We start from the raw sequence: 17,151 nt of genomic DNA, 5'->3' as shown, positions 1-17,151 counted from the left end.
CAAGATTTTCAGTTGGTTTATTTTCATTTCTACCTCTCCTTTTCATAACCTTCTGGTTTCACAGCCTTGTTTGATAGCTATTGATCTGGTAGCTCAGATGGTAAAGAATCCGCCTGCAATACAGGAGACCCAAAATAGATCCCTGGGTCAGGAAGATCCCCTGGAGGAGGGGATGGCGACCCACCTCAGTATTCTTGCCTGGAGAATCCCATGGACAGAGGAGCCTGGCAGGCTACAGTCCATGGGGTCACAAGAGAATCGGACACAACTGAGTGACTAACACTTTCACTCTACTTTTCAATCCCTCTATTGTGATGACTTTGAGGATTTTTAAAGCCTTTTTCAGAATATAATTATACCTGTTGCCTCAGATGTGAATTGTCTCAGTTGTTAGACTGCATTTCATCATGCTGCACGTCCTTACATATTTTGTAATTTTCTTTTCTTGAGAGCTTTGGATCTGTGCTACAAGGGTTTTCTCTGAAGGGTGGTCTTGAGATTTTCTCAATCCCAGCCCCAGGAGTTCCTTAGCTCTGCAGCGTCATAAATTAAGCATAGTTTGGGAGTCCTACTGCAGGAAGTAAGCATGTGCCCACGTGTAATGCAGACTCAGGCGCTAGTCATGTGGAGCATCTTATCCTCATTTCTGGTCTCAGGTGACTTGGGGTCTTGACCCTAACTGCAAAAATGGAACTGCGCTCGCCTCCCTTCCCCTGATACCTGTGGGCACCTCCCGTCCCTTGCAGACACAGAAACCTCAGCCCCTCCAGCCTTGCTGGCACCTGCCCCCAGTGCATCCTGACAAGAGCCACAGTCTTGGTCACCACTCAGCACTGTGGGGCTGACGACACTTTCCTGTTCAGAGACTTTCTTGTCTTATTTTTGAAAATGGTTTCAATCATTAAAGGCCCCAGTGAAAAAATAGAGTACCATTCAGATACTAAAACTTGAAATTTTAATGAAGTAACTGTTTACAGAAGTATAGGCAGAAATAAGGACTCTGCTGACAGAGGTCTGTATAGTCAAGGCTGTGGTCTTCCCAGTGGTCACATATGGAGAGCTGGACCATAAAGAAGGCCGAGCACCAAAGAATTGATGCCTTTGAACTGTGGTGCTGGAGAAGACTCCTGAAAGCCCCTTGGAAAGCAAGATCAAACCAGTCAATCTTAAGGGAGATCAGCCCTGAATATTCACTGGAAGTACTGATGCTGAAGCTGAAGCTCCAGCATTTTGGTCATCTGATGTGAACAGACGACTCATTGGAAAAATCCTTGATGCTGGGAAAGATCGAGGGCAGAAGGAGAAGAGGGTGTCAGAGGATGAGATGTCTGGACGGCATCACCGATGCAATGAACATGAACTTCGGTAAACTCCGAGAGACGGTGAGGGACAGGGAAGCCTGGTGTGCTGCAGTCCAGAGGGTTGAAAAGAGTTGGACACGACTGGGCCACTGAACAACAACAAAAATGAATCCATCAAGGTCATTTGGGGTACCAGAGACCAGGAAGCTGTCACTGCTCCTACTCTGAGGGGACAAAGGCGGGAATGGTATTATTGGCGGGCGGAGTCCCCTGGAGCTGTGGAAGGTGCGGAGTTTGGAGGGAAGTAGCCGTTATCAGGAGAAGACCTGGGGCGTCGAGGACAGAAATGCCCCATCCTCTGCGTCCTCCTGTCTCTTGTGGGGAACTTCTGTTGGCCACGCCCCCTGGGAGGCACCAGGTGGGGTTGAGGTGGTGTGGTCCTGAGGGGCACAGAGCAAGGGGGGGCGGGCTGGGGGCACGTGCAGTAGAGAACGAATAGTGCAGACCTATTGATTTTTAAAGCATTTATCCGTTATTTCTCTATGTGGCGGAGGACGGACCTTTCGGCAGTGCTGCCGTGTGGACTCAAGACCCCCAGTCCCTTCTCCAGCCCTTCCCAGCTGGCCCTGTTTCTCAGGCGCACCCCCAACACGTGCAGAGCCCAGGGGCAGGTGCAGACAGAGGCCCACGTGCTGTCTGTAGACACCGAAGTTCCTGATCAAGGCAGACTGTTCATCAGGGAGGCTTTATCCTCCTACCTTGACAGATACGCTTTGTCTTAAAGGTTCTATCTTCTTTGTTTTTGTTTCTGGATGGGCTGGGTCTCTGTTCCTGCACGCAGGCCACTCTGCAGTTAGTGGGAGGCGCTGGGCTGCTCACTGCGGTGACTCCCCTGTCGCAGAGCACGGGCGCGTGGCCTTCAGGAGTGGCGCACAGCTTGGAGGCTCCACAGCACGCAGAAGCTTCTCGGACCAGAGATCAAATCCACGTCCTCGGCGTCGGCAGGTGGTCCCAGGCCACCAGAGAAGGCCAGGCCAGTGTGCTCTAAGAGTGACCCAGAAAGGCGGAGGACCGCGCGGGCTCCCGGGCCGTGGCGGGGGGAGCAGGGCCCTGATCCTGAGAAGCAGCCTCGCGTGCACAGCCAGCCCTTGGTGAGCCCCCAGGAGGAGGACGGCCCAGGCAGAGAGAGTGCTTAGGGCCGCTTCGGTGGGCAGCCCTCGGACCCCAGGCACCTGCGAGGGGGTCTGACAGGTGGAGGACGGAGGCCTGGCCCCACCTTGTTGGCCCCAGCAGCTGCTTTCAGGGACAAGGGTCAGAGCCGGGCCCTCGAGGATTCGGCGCCCAGGGCGGGTGCCCTCCAGCCGGGTCTGGTGCTGGGCCCGTGCCCCTGACGTCATCTTCACCGAGGCCTCGGTCCTTCCGCTGGGTCCTTCCCGGACTGCCCGTCTCCCCGCCCCGGTCTGCTCTGGATCCTCTGGTCCAATCCTCAGCCAGACCCACTGCTTGGCGCCCTTGTCTTCTCATCTCTCCAGTCTGGCAGTGGAGGTCTCCATCTCCCTGCCTCGTGCTCAGCTTGCTGACGGCCTGCCGGGTGAGCCGTGCAAGCATTGTAGCACCCCAGCCTGACCTCGGACCCCAGCTTCCTCCTGGTTCCCCTGGAAGCGCTTTCAAGCCTCCACCACTCTTCTCAGACTGCTGCCCTACCTCTTCTCGGTCACTCTCAGCGAACGGCCTTGCTTCCCGTTTCTTAAGAAAATAGAAATCACCAAAGCAACATCTTACTTCCCTCTGCAGTTTTACTCTCGAGATGACGACGGCTGTGAGGATGAGGATGGAGGGTAATACCTAACTTTTCCCACCGTAACTCGGATCTGCCGCCAGGTCCCCCTCCTCCTGTCTCCGAGGGAAGGGGGCTGCCTCCCCCGCCCCCGCCCCCGCGGCCGCAGGAGATCCATCCACCTCGATTTCGGATTCTTTTCCTTTCCGCTCCTCGTGGACCTAAGAGCGTCAGGGACCTCCTTTGTCTAAGGCTCTGCATTTAAGCTGCAGTCGCTCCTCTGCCTCCCATTTCCAAATCCCCTCTAACCCACTGTGGTCTTATTTCCGCCCCAGTAACTCCGCTGAAGCCACGCGGACCAGGGTAAGCGTCCCCTCTGTTGGCTCAGCGAATTGGGTACATGAGTCCTTCCGCGCAGCATCTGACACGAGTGAGCACGCTTCTGAACATGCTCTTTGCCCTTGACGACCGTGCTTCTACTTTTCTGGCCAACTGTCTGAGTCTCCTTCCCTTCCGAGTTGTCTTCCTCAGAGTTCTGCCCTCGCTGCTTCTCTTCTCGCTCATTAAACTCAGCACTGGCTGGAGGAAGGTGCTCAATCAATATCAAATTATGTATGCAAATCAAGGGGCTTCCCCAGTGGCTCAGCGAGTGAAGAATCTGCCTGCAATGTCGGAGACGTGAGTTCAGTCCCTGGGTTGGGAAGATCCCCTGGAGGAGGGCGTGGCAACCCACTCCACGATTCTCGCCTAGAGAATCCCACGGACAGAGGAGCCTGGCGGGCTGCAGTCCATAAGGTTGCAGAGTCAGACACAGCGGAAGCGACTGAGCACACAAGCATGCGTGCAAATCAAGCAGTGGCTTCAAATTCAAGTGCTCAAGGGTATAAGCAAGAAGGAGCAAACTTTTTTGGGAGGGATACACATTTCCAATGATAAATGATGTATTACTTACTGCAGCTGGAGTCCACTGAGGGGAAAAAGCCATAACAGCTTATTTCAGACCTAATACAGCTATATGTTAGCAGCAGAAATGACATGGCTATCTTACTAGAAATGCAACAAAGAGATGGCTTAGCAGCTGTCTCCCGCACTGTCTTTTCATTTTGCTCTGTAGCTCTTGGCAGAAAATCTAGAAGAGAAAAATAAAATAAAATAATTAAGCCACACTGTTTTCCTAGACTAAATGATTTCTGCTCTTCTGAATAACAGATCTTAAAAGGTGATGTATGTTCTATGATTGTTAGGAATAGAACATTTTCAAAATTGTTCTTCTTCCCCCTAGAGACACGTGATTAAACTTCATGATCGTTTTCTCCTCCAGGACTCATTGTAAAGTCTCCATGTTCCAAACTCAAAACTCGAGGGCCAGACATCAGCCTCAGGGTCATAATTAGATCTTGAAACCACCCACTTTGAAAACAAGAACTCCACAGAGAACTATTTAGGGCTCTGTCTTCATTGAGATAAAGAGACACCACATGTTGAGCATTTATTTATTCACTCATCATTCAGCCCCAAATGATTATGTTAACAGCCTCAAAAAGTCATCTTAGAATGGATATTATTTAGTGTATGGAAAGATGACGGAAAGATGCTTGGTAAAAGAGATGCTGAGTTTACTTCTGACTGTATTTGGCCTCTGCCTGCCAAGGTTTCTTTTCCCCACCTTCAGAATGAGCTCGCCAGCAGGACCCGCTTGGCGCCGTCCTCTGTGTTATGATCCCGTCCGTCCTCGGTGCCGTCGTTTTGCACGTGCCTTGGGTCGTGTGGGCTTTGTGCTACTTTCACAGCTCTGTGCGACTCTACTTCAGCAGAGGGAGACCCTCGCCAGTGCAGGGAAAGAAGGACTCGTCAAAATCAAATCAAAAGTCAGGGCTCATGGCCTCCTGACTTGCACAGTTCATGTTTTTACAACACAAGTATGAACTAGAACAGTGATCTTACGGCCACTTTAATTTTTATTGATGTGTCCAAAAATGAATATGGCTAAGAGAGAGACAGATGAGGCAGGTGCAGATTTTGTAGAAAACACTGTTAACGCTTTCAATCTTTTGATGTTACCAAAGTGCCCAGTGATGAAAGTGAAAGAGGAGAGTGAAGAAGTTGGCTTAAAGCTCAGAATTCAGAAAACTAAGATCATGGCATCTGGTCCCATCACTTCATGGGAAATAGATGGGGAAACAGTGGGAACAGTGTCAGACTTTATTTTTGGGGGCTCCAAAATCACTGCAGATGGTGACTGCAGCCATGAAATTAAAAGATGCTTACTCCTTGGAAGGAAAGTTATGACCAACCTAGATAGCATATTCAAAAGCAGAGACATTACTTTGCCAACAAAGGTCTGTGTAGTCAAGGCTATGACTTTTCCAGTGGTCATGTATGGATGTGAGAGTTGGACTGTGAAGAAAGCTGAGCACTGAACAATTGATGCTTTTGAACTGTGGTGTTGGAGAAGACTCTTGAGAGTCCCTTGGACTGCAAGGAGATCCAACCAGTCCATCCTAAAGGAGATCAGTCCTGGGTGTTCATTGGAAGGACTGATGCTGAAGCTGAAACTCCCAATACTTTGGCCGCCTCATGCAAAGAGTTGACTCATTGGAAAAGACCCTGATGCTGGGAAAGATTGAAGGCGGGAGGAAAAGGGGATGACAGAGGATGAGATGGCTGGATGTCATCACCGACTCGAAAGACATGGGTTTGGGTGGACTCCGGGAGTTGGTGATGGACAGGGAGGCCTGGCGTGCTGTGATTCATGGGGTCGCAAAGAGTCAGACACGACTGAGCTACTGAACTGAACTGACTGATGTGCCCAGTAGAGTAGAAGGCAGAGTTGAATGCAGTGCCCAGCCCAGAGTAAGAGCCCAGTGCGCGTCAGTCAGCACAGGGGTGGGGAAGTCGTTGCCTGCAGTAACGGAAATGTGTGGCTCACGCCGGGTGGGGGTCATAGGGAGTGGTGGGGCTGGTGGCGAACTGGAGCGCTCCCAATTTGCCTAATGGCATCCATGTTTAAAAAACCGAAAACCACGTGCTCGCCAAATGTAAACATGTCCAGAGATTTAGTGTTGTCCCAGCTTGAGTGTCAGATCTCTGACGTAAGCCTGACTCTTGTCTTTCCTCTCTTCCCCTTTCGACATGCTTTGCTTCCCCCCTCCAGCCACCCCGTATCTCAGAGTACTTGCTGCTTCAGCCAAGAGCTGCAGTGGCAAAGTTTCTGCCTCATTTCAAAGAATGACTAATGTCCATCAGCAGAGGAATGGATGAAGAAGAAGTGGTGTATATACACTCGTGTGTGTGTGTGTGTGTGTTTACAGAATGGAATATTATCAGCCGTCAAAGAGAATAAAGTAATGCCATTTGCAGCAACATGAATAGACCTAGAGATGACCTTGTTAAGCAAAGGAAGTCAGAAAGAGAAGGACAAATACGGTATGAGACCATTTATGTGTGGAACCTAAACTTTGATACAAATCAGCATATGTAGGAAACAAAAGCAGACTGACGGATACAGAGAACGGACTTGCGGCTGCAAAGCGTGGGGGCGGGGTGTCGGGGAGGAAGGGTTGAGAGTCTGGAATTAGCAGAATTCCAAAAGTAGCAGAGGCAAAGTGTCATATATAGGATGGATAACCAAGAAGGTCCTGTTATATGGCATAGGGAACTGTATTCGGTATCCTGTGACAAGCCACAATGGAAAAGAATATGAAGTAGAATACACATGTATATCTGAGTCACTCTGCTATACAGAAGAAATTCACACAATATTATCAATCCATTGTACTTCAATAAAATGAAAAAACAAAAAACAATCAAGAAATGTGCCTAGATTTGAGAGTGTTTGCTTACATGTGAACCAAGCATCATTTAAAACATTTTATATTATATGTATAACACATGTTCTTCACTTGAAAGTTCTAACAATATAGAAATAAATAAAGTAAAATGTTTCTTTCATCCTCTCCTCTGCCAGTCTCATTCCCCAGATAAATATTATTAGCTGTTTGGTGTGTATTTATCCAGATTTTCTTCTGAGCATGTAAAGTAACATGTGTGTGCACAGACTGACAGACACAGATTGTGTATACGTAAAATACCATTAAAATGCTGCATCCCACTCTGCATATGTTACAGACTTTCCTAATAGTATGATTAGATCCCATTCTTTATAACTGCCGTTCTTTCAACAGTTTATCAATATATAATAGTTAACTTAATCAGTCCCTATTGCGACATTTAAATCGCCTTAGTTTTTCTGTGTCCAGCTCTCTACAAGGAAATGTGATAGAGAACCCCACTTTCAAAACCAGACACCTGATGTTCTCCCCCACACCTGCCTCTCTTAAGATTTTCCATCTCAATTCCAGAGCTCCCCGGTTACGGAACTCCATCCTTCCTGTCGCTCAGGCCCAAAGCCTTGGGGCATCCTGGGTTCCTTTCTTTTTCTCCACGTCCATGGTGTCCGCACCAGCTCGGCTCCACACTTCCGCCTTTACCCAGGAGTCGGCTCTCAAGTCTCTTCTCGACCTGTGTGTGCGTCAAAGTTGTGTCCAACTCTATGTGACCCCGTGGACTGTAGCTCAACAGGCTCTTCTGTCCGTGGGATTCTCCAGGCAAGAATACTGGAGTGGGTCGCCATTTCCTTCTCCAGGGGATCTTCCCGATCCAGAGAGCGAATCCCCGTCTCCTGAGTCTTTGAAATGGCAAGCAGATTCTTAACCACTGAGCCACTTGGGAAGCCCACTATTTGGTATACTATATAATTTTTCTTATTTTTTTTAGAAAAGAGATGCATTCGAAAAATAGAACTTAACCTGAATGTGGTGGTGAGGGTACAAGTGAATGAAATCTTTCAATTCAAGGATTTTTCATCTGGGTTCTGTGAACGCAGATCTCTGATGGATATTTAGCATCTCTTCACATGAGCAACGTGGCCAACCAAGCAGCGTCATCTTAGCAGCGTCCCTGACTTTGTCACCAACAGGTGGTCATTGTTCAGCCACTCGGTCGTGTCCGGCTCTTTGCGACCCCATGGACTGCAGCACGCCAGGCTGCTGCTTTCACTATCTCCCAGAGCTTGCTCAAACTCACGTCCGTTGAGTCGGTGACACCGGCTCATCTCGTCTCGACTCATCCAACCATCTCGTCCCCTGTCACCCACTTCTCCTGCCCTCAAGGGCTCACGGATACTTTGGGACCATAATGTAGGTGCCGTGGCCGTCCTGAACTCGCTCCGCCTCTCCGCTGCTTTGGCATCGCAGCGACTCCGCCTTGCCTTGAACCCGCCCGTCCCTCCCCCACCTCTGGGTATTGCTCTTGCCACTGGTCTTATTCTTTAACGTGTTAATGAAGAAGCACCTATAATACCTTCTTGCTACTTTGTTTTTTTAATAGTCATATCTATTTCAGTATAATTGGCTTCATTTTATGCATTTAAAATTAGAGTCTTTATCAAACTGCCACAAGGGTCCATGGTACACAAACATTGAAGAGCTCTGTTCATCAAAGGAACTGTGATTTGTTTGAAGGAGTAAGCTACTCATACAGATCATCACTGGGTAGTTTATAAAACTAAAGTGCCCCCAAATTTCAGTACCAGGATTATAGATACACGAATATTCAGGGCTGTCGTGTCCTTCATTCATTCAGCCCATGCTTATCTATATATTTATTTAAATTATTCACCATAATCTTTTTATTATTAATTTTTTATTATGACCGCGCTGGCTCTTGTTCTGGGTCGGGCTTAGTTGCCCTGTGGCAGTGTGGGATCTTAGTTACCTGCCCAGAGATCGGACCTGCGTGGAGGGTGGGCTGGACCACCAGGGAGGTCCCCCAGTGCTTGTCTGTTGAGTGCTCCCATAGGCAGTGCTCTGTGAATCGGAGGTGCAGCTCTCTCCTCCCCCACGCTCCCTGTGGAGCCCTGAACACGACCCTGACCGGGGACGCACGTCAGAGCCACTCTGCGGAGCCTGTCCTCCTGACTCCCTCCTCTGCCCACCTCTGCACGTCGGAGAGCTCAGGCCTCGCTCCTGACTTGCTTTGTACTCTCAAAGTATCTAAAAATCTGTCGAAATGTAAGCCTTTCTTTTTATACTTTACAAGTTTTCATATTTAATAAAAAATTTCATTTCTATTATTTCACATTATTAGTTAATTAAGGAAATAAAATGTATGTTGGTCATTTTCACCCTCAGTTTACAGAAGGTAAAACAAGCCTCCCTGGAGTTTCTTGCTTTTCTCCTTAGGCGATCTTATGCCGCGATGCAACATCCAAATGCTGGTGATTTCCAGCAGACCAGATCTCTCCCTAAGGTCCCGACTCACGCACACTTACCGTCTCTGCTTGGGTGCCTCATGGCCTCCCGAACTTCGCATAGTCACACGGATTTCTCCCTCCTGCTTCAGTGAGTGGCGTCACTCTCCATCCTTTGGCCCAAGCTAAAAGTTGCCCAAGGGTCTTCCTTGAAGCCTGCCTTCCTTTCACTTGCTTTCCCTTATCCTGAATCAGCAAGTAATATTGGTCCTGTATTCATCGTGCCTATGACGTGCTCTCCTAAGTGTGGCCAGCAGGTCGGTGCTGGTCCGTGACGAGGTAGGTCCGGACATTCAGAGTCGGCACTAGAAGACTTTGTGCTGTTGTGCCTTGTGTGTGCAGGCTCAGTCACGTCCAGCTCTTTGTGTCCCCACGGACTGCAGCCCTCCAGGCTCCTCTGTCCATGGGATTCACTCTCCAGGCAAGAATATGGAGTGGGTTGCCATTGCTTCCTCCAGGGGTTCTTCCCCACCCAGGGACTGAACCGGTGTCTCTGGCAGGCGGATTCTTTACCACTAGCGCCACCTGGGAAGTCAGAAGCTTTTGGAGTGGTTTGAAATTGTCATAATGCCGTGTTCGCAATGGCAGACTCGTCTCACTGGACAGGGTGTGACCACCTCAGTTCTGGTGAGCTCAAATAGTGAGTCATCCGTGGTGCAAGTTATGTGGCAAATAACCCTGACCGTGTCACAGTGTGTGATTACTTCTGACTGCTTTATCAGCTGTACTCTCAAAGGATCTAAAAATCTGTGGAAATGTAAGCCTTTCTTTTTATACCTTACAAGTTTTCATATTTAATCAAAAATTTCATTTTTATTATGTCATACTGTTAGTTAATTAAGGAAATAAAATGCATGTTGGTCATTTTCACCCTCAGTTTACAGAAGGTAAAACAAACCTCCCTGGAGTTTCTTTTGTTTGTCTGTTTGGTTTCTGGTGAGAAAATCCTTGTCGTCTCTGAATGTGGCAGGAGTGTAAACCCAAAGGTGCAGGTGGAAGTGATTTTGAAGAAACAAAGAGTTCATGTTTGTTTTCTTCGGGACTGCGATCCCTCACACACCGAGTTCCGTTTATAGCTGTCGCTGAGGTTGACATCCTGAAAGCATAATGCTTGGTGATACGTAGAGAGGTCCTGGCTGGGACGCTGGGAGCCATCACAGTGTATAGGGCGGTAGGGGCCACAGGGACGCAAAAATGCCTCTTTCACGGCGTCCAAGAAAGTTCAGTCCAAAAGCATGAGAAGTTTCTGAACAAAAGGATATTGGATTCGAAGGCTGATTGGAGCAGGTGTTCAGTGCTTCCCATATAAACATGAGGGCTTTACAGGCTTCTTGGTAAGTAGCTTTTCAGCTCGCCAAGACTAAAATCCACATACAGCTGGTGAGACACTGGTGAAAGATGGTTTCAAAGGTATTTGCTAGGAATGTTGGGCAAGTCCCTAACACAGAGCGTCGCTCAAGTGCTGCTTCCAGAGCCCCCACAGCTCAGCCTGTCTGGAACCAGCTCATGGTGCAGAGGGATAACTCATGGAGTGATTAAAGTCAGCAATGCGTTTTTTCATGGTAGCACGATTGTTTCACTCACATTCCTGTTTAGTGCAGTTTGAACATGATGGTGATGTGAGGGAAGAATTTCTTTTTTCAGCTGTGTCCCTGACAACGCCGTCTGAACTGTACAGATGAAGGATTAGATTGTCAACAGACGTTGACTGGAGTTTACATTTTGTGTGGGAGCAGGTTCCGATGGTGCAGAAAGCATCCTGAAGACGTCACCCTGATTTAGAGGCTGCACCAGGATGTGAATCAATAGATCATCTCTCTCATGAGAAAGTCCTGCCATGAAAAGAAATGTTGGTGCAGCTAACCCGTGGGCTTAGTGCCGTCCTAAAGATCATGATTAGGTAAAGGCTGCTGTGTTACATTCCGAATCATTCTGAGTTACTTGATCCTGTGGAAGCAGGCCATGAACAGCTGTTGCTACGTGCTGAGATATCAGGATGATCAAGAGGACAATTGTTTGAGAATGTTCGATTTACAGAAGAACTCTGTACATTTCTGTAAAATCAGAAGACAGTTTGGCCCTGGCTTGTTGAAGATATGAACCGGACAAGCAGGACTGCTTATGTATCTAATACCTTCAGTGTTTTTTTAAAGATCTTAGTATTCCACACAAAGAAGAAACATGTTTATCGATGGCTGATAAGATCAAAGGGCAAAAAACGAAAGCTAGGAGCTTGGAAAAGCAGAGTTTCTGCAGATCATTATGACACACATTCCATGATTTAGCAACGATCAATGATGCAGGTGGTGATCTCGGCACTGCACATCTGTGAAAAGCTATCAGAAGACACCTTAAGGTTTGAGAAGGCATTTTGAATTTTATTTTCCATCAAAAGAAGATCTCTGCTCAGAAAATTCATGGATCCAGAATCCATTTCTTTCATCAAAAGATAACTTAAATTTAACCATAACTTACAAGATATACTGGCTAGAACTGGCTTCTGTTGAAGGATTTAAAGAACCTGAAAATGTAGTCGCACTTTCTCCATTTTAGATGAAACTGTAAAATGAACAAACCGAGCTTGCTGAAATTGCTCTAAAACCGCTTCTGTTTCATTCTGTGAGACTAGTTTCTTTCCCGTTCTTATTATCACCATCATATTATTATTATGAAAATAAAACTTGGAAATAGTTTAGATGTACTTGATCCCCTACAAGTAGCCTTGCTGGCAAACGCACCCAGCTTAGAAAAAGTATCAAGCAAGAAGCAAGTCAATTTGCCATATTAAAATTTTTATTGTGTGTGAGCTCAGCCATCTCCAACTCTTTGTGACCCCATGGACTGTGGCCCCCAGGCTCCTCTGTCCACGGGATTCTCCAGGCAAGAACACTGCAGTGGGCTGCCGTGCCCTCCTCAGGGGACCTTCCGACCCAGGGATCGGGTGTCTCTGGCATCTCCTGTGTTGGCAGGATTCTTTACCAGCTGTGCCACAGTGTGTCTACACTCTGTGTTCACTCACAGTGCGCCTGCTGCTGCTGCTGCTGCTAAGTCGCTCCAGTCATATCTGACTCTGTCCGGCCCCCTATATAGACATTTAATACAGGGATTCATCTTTTCCCTCAAAATGAAAAAAGTTTCAAGTGTAATAGTGATCCTAGGTATTGGTTGCCTACATGCATACTTTCAATGTACAAACAGCATACAATTTTCACGGTCCTTTTTCCTTTTGTTTATGTTGGTACTACTTATTGCAATATAATTTCCTGTTGGTTGAACTAGGAATACAAAATTGCAGTTTTTATCTTGCGTGTCTTTTTATTTCACTTTTCTAGTGATTCATTTTTATTAAGTTTTACGAAGTATCAGTTTGCAACACACTGGAAAATTTTTTGAAGGTGGTCCTTTACCAAAGAGAATTTAAGCAGTACTGCCTTAGGGGACTTAATAGAAAAATGAGACTTTTCATGAAAACATAACCTCTGAAAAGAATTAGTTCTCTTCCAAAGTCTCTCAAACTATCAGACATGTTCTCAGTTACTTTATTTTGAACCAGAAAAGAGTGTTGGGCCTGAAGTAGCCTCAGTCAGTGGGAGATTTTGCTGCTTACAGAGGTCACCTAATGAAATTGGTGAATAAAGGAGAAAGGAAATTTCACACGGATCCAGTCTCCTGCCTGGTGTTATTCACTCGTAATTGCAAATATTGGCATCATTGCAGACAAGCCTTTAAAGATCATTTTTAAAGCAATCCAGTAAGTGGCTACGTATTGTTGTTGGTAGTGGTCAGTCATGAAGTCATGTCCAACTCTTTGCGACCTCAGGGACTACAGCACACCAGGCTCCTCTGTCCTCCACTGAGTTGGTGATGCCATCCAACCATCTCATCCTCTGCCGTCCCCTTCTCCTCCCGCCTTCAGTCTTTCCCAGCATCAGGGTCTTTTCCAATGAGTCGTCTCTTCACACCAAGTGGCCGTAGTATTGGAACTTCAGCTTCAGCATCAGTCCTTCCAATGAATATTCAGGACTGATCTCCTTTAGGATGGACTGGTTTGAGCTCCTTGCAGTCCAAGGGTCTCTCGAGAGTCTTCTCCAACACCACAGTTCAAAAGCATCAATTCTTCAGCACTCAGCTTTCCTTATGGTCCAACTCTCACAACCCATACATGACCACTGGGAAAATCATAGCTTTGACTATACAGACCTTTGTCAGCAAAGTGATGTCTCTGTTTTTAAATATGCTGTCTAGGTTTGTCATAGCTTTCTTTCCAAGGAGCGAGCATCTTTTAAAACAGTCGCTGTCTGCCGTGACTTTGGAGCCCAAGAAAAGAACTCCTTTCACTGCTCCCACTGTTTTCCCGTCTGTTTGTCATGAAGGCATGCCATGTCGTGGGCTCCCCTGTGGCTCAGCTGGTAAAGAATCCACCTGCAATGCGGGAGACCTGGGTTCAGTCTCTAGGTTGGGAAAATCCCCTGGAGAAGGGAAAGGCAACCCACTCCAGTGTTCTGGCCTGGACAATTCCATGGACTGTGTGTAGTCCATGGGGTCTCAAAGAGTCAGTCATGACTGAGCGACTTCACTCACTTGCCATGAAGTAATGGGACCAGATACCATGATACTAGTTTTTTGAATGTTGAGTTTCAAGTTTATCAGCTTCTGTTTTTCTGAAAATGTTTTTATTCTTTCATTTTTGAAGGATATTTCAGCACTTTAAAGTTGTCCTTCTAACTGGTTTCCGTTATTTCTGATGGCAAGTCAATGGTAATTTTTACATATTTTTTTCTCTAACTGTGTCTTTTTCTCCAGCTGCTCTTATCCTTGGTTTTTGTTTGTCTTCAGCAATTTGATTACGATGTTTCTTTTAATAGTGTTCTTTATCCTGCTTAGAGTGTGTTGAGTTTGGATCTGGAGGATTCTGGTGTTCACCAAACTTGGACAATGTTTGGCCATCATTCCTTCAACTGTTTTTCTTCTTCCCTGACGTCCTGGTCCTCCAGTTACATACAAATCAGACACTGTGTGTTACTCCACAAGTCACTGATGTTCTTTCCATTTTACTTTCAACCCTTTTTTCTCAGATTCAATTTGGAAAGTTTCTATTTCCATTTCTTTAACTTTACAAAGAATTTCTTCTGTAATTATATTTTCCATTCCTCTCTTCAGTATGTGTATTTATTCTTGTTTAAATCCTGGAGCACACTTATAATTAAAAGTCCTCATCTACCGGTTCTGTCATCTTTGTTGTTTCTGGTTCTCTTGACTGAATTTTCTCCTGTTTATGGGTCATATTTTCTTCTCAGCATGTACTGTAATGTTTTTATTGGATTCTATATAGACTTTATGAGTCTTCTATTGCTATGTGACAGATTATCAGGACCCTAACAGCTCAGAGCAGCCTGTTTTTATCTCACAGTTCTGCAGGTTGTAAGTCTGATGTGTTCTGCTGAGTTCTCTGCCTAGAGTCAAGGTGTTGGTTGAGCTGAGCTCTTATCTAGAAATTCGTGGGAAGACTCTGCTTCCAGGCCCACGTGGGTTGTTGGTGGCACCCAGTTCCTTGTGGCTGTGGGTCAGAGGCCCTTGTTTTCTGTCGCTGTCAGCCAGTCTACTCTTTGCTCTTGAAGATGCCTGCCTTCCTTCTCATGTAGACCTGTCTTCAAAGCAGCAATGGTGTGTCACATGCTTCTTAACTCTTTGAGCCCCTCTGATCTCCTCTTTTGCTTCCAGCTGGAGAAAACTTTCTGTTACGGCCTCATGCGATTAGATTAGGGCCACCTGGATTATATAACAATCATGGGAATGATCTCTCATAACATTTACAGAGTCTGGGAACTAGAGGATATGGAATATTGAAGGCTACTCCTTGAAATTCTGCCTACCACAGTTACAAGTGTTCTGATGTCGAGAGTCAAGGTTTTTGATGCCTTCTTTTAAGTATTGAGATTTATTTCTGGCAGGTGTTAAATTTACTTGCAAATCGGCTTGATTTTTCAAGGCATATTTATAAGCTTTGTACAGCTGACTCTTGAACAATGGGAATATTGGAGCACTGACCCTCTTGTAGTCAAAAACCCACCTACTGCTATCTGCATGAAAAAAAACAGAAATTGAAAGATGACTCACCCAAGGTCAGGAAGCTGAAACAGTTTGGATAGAATCAGGACTCAAGGTTCGATGCACGATACTGGATGCTTGGGGCTAGTGCACTGGGACGACCCAGAGGGATGGTATGGGGAGGGAGGAGGGAGGAGGGTTCAGGATGGGGAACACATGTATACCTGTGGCGGATTCATTTTGATATTTGACAAAACTAATACAATTATGTAAAGTTTAAAAATAAAATAAAATTAGGAAAAAAAAAAAAAGAATCAGGACTCAGACCCCAGTTCTTTTGAATCCATGTACCGTGATCTCATGGAGAAGGAAATGGCAACCCACTCCAGTATTCTTGCCTGGAAAATCTCATGGATGGAGGAACCTGGTAGTCTACAGTCCATTTTTTGCATTCTCATCCCTGCATATCTCAGGGTATCCCAGGCAGATCCTGGAGCTCTTTGTCTGCAGGGCTCCTTCCCAGAGGGACTCCACCCTGCAAATTCCAGACTTTCAGCCACTCCCGACCCAGGGTGAGGGAGCGGTCCAACCGGGCTGGGAGTTTGCAGATATGGCCTTGGAAGAAAAGCTATGACAAACCTAGACAGCGTATTAAAAAGCAGAGACATCGCTTTGCTGACAAAGGTCCATCTAGTCAAAGCTATGGTTTTTCCAATGGTCAGGTACAGATCTGAGAGTTGGACCATAAAGAAGGCTGAGCACCCAAGAGTTGATGCTTTTGAACTGGGGTGTTGGAGAAGACTCCTGAGAGTCCCTTGGACTGCAAGGAGCTCAAACCAGTCCATCCTAAAGGAGATCAGTCCTGAATATTCATTGGAAGGACTGATGGTGAAGTTGAAACTCCTATACTTTGGCCACCTGATGCAAAGAACTGACTCCTTGGAAGAGTCCCTGATGCTGGGCAAGATTGAAGGCGGGAGGAGAAGGGGATGACGGACGATGAGATGGTTGGGTGGCATCATCGACATAATGGATATGAGTTTGAGCAAGCTCCAGAAGACAGTGAAGGACAAGGAAGCCGGGCATGCTGCAGTTCATGGGGTGACAAAGAGTCTGACATGACCTAGCGACTGACTGAACAACAACAAAATCCAAAGAGAATTTTAAATAATTATTGAAATGATTAAAAGCCTATGTTTTATCTGCCCTCATGTCCCTACAACTCTGACAAATCAGATGATAAAATACAGGTGGGGTGGGGAATGGGACTTTTGCTGGCCTACATTCTAAACAATTGCTGAGGTTACCTTTTGAGTTTTAATATTATGTATGTAAACTTTAAATTGTGCATTATTATAGCTTCCTTTATTAAACAGCGACATGCACTTATTTTGAAAGCACATAGCAGTACTTACTAGCTGCTGTTGTTATTCACTCAGTCGTGTCCAACTCTTTGCGACCCCTGTGGACTGCAGCACGCCAGGCCTCCCTGTCCATCACCAAGTCCCGGAGCTTACTCAAACCCATGTCCATTGAGTCAGTGATGCCATCCAACCGTCTCATCCTCTGTCGTCCCCTTCTCCTCCTGCCTTCAGTCTTTCCCAGCATCAGGGTCTTTTCCAATGAGTCAGCTCTTTGTATCAGGTGGCCAAGGTATTGAAGCCTTAGCTTCAGCTTCAGTCCTTCCAATGAATGTTCAGTATTAATTTCCTTTA

The 17,151-nt window shown here is 46.5% G+C and overlaps 1 protein-coding gene across 3 annotated transcripts in view; it reads left to right on the top strand.

Moving 5' to 3' along the window:
- The window catches only part of EFCAB11 (EF-hand calcium binding domain 11), a 173,259-nt gene that overhangs the window by 121,719 nt on the left and 34,389 nt on the right, over positions 1–17,151 (top strand). Inside the window, exon 6 of one of the 3 annotated variants that reach the window (XM_070798012.1) lies at positions 7,440–15,778. The exons of the other annotated variants lie outside the window; for them this stretch is intronic. Within the exon in view, the coding sequence (XP_070654113.1) occupies positions 7,440–7,791 (352 nt within the window). The 3' untranslated portion in view covers positions 7,792–15,778. Of the gene's footprint in view, positions 1–7,439; positions 15,779–17,151 lie in introns of those variants that run through there. 3 annotated transcript variants of the gene reach the window in all.

Source organism: Bos indicus, chromosome 10 (assembly GCF_029378745.1).
Source record: "Bos indicus isolate NIAB-ARS_2022 breed Sahiwal x Tharparkar chromosome 10, NIAB-ARS_B.indTharparkar_mat_pri_1.0, whole genome shotgun sequence".
NCBI lineage: Eukaryota > Metazoa > Chordata > Mammalia > Artiodactyla > Bovidae > Bos > Bos indicus.
Note: the sequence above shows the minus strand (reverse complement) of the source record. Positions and strands in the feature narration are given on the sequence as shown.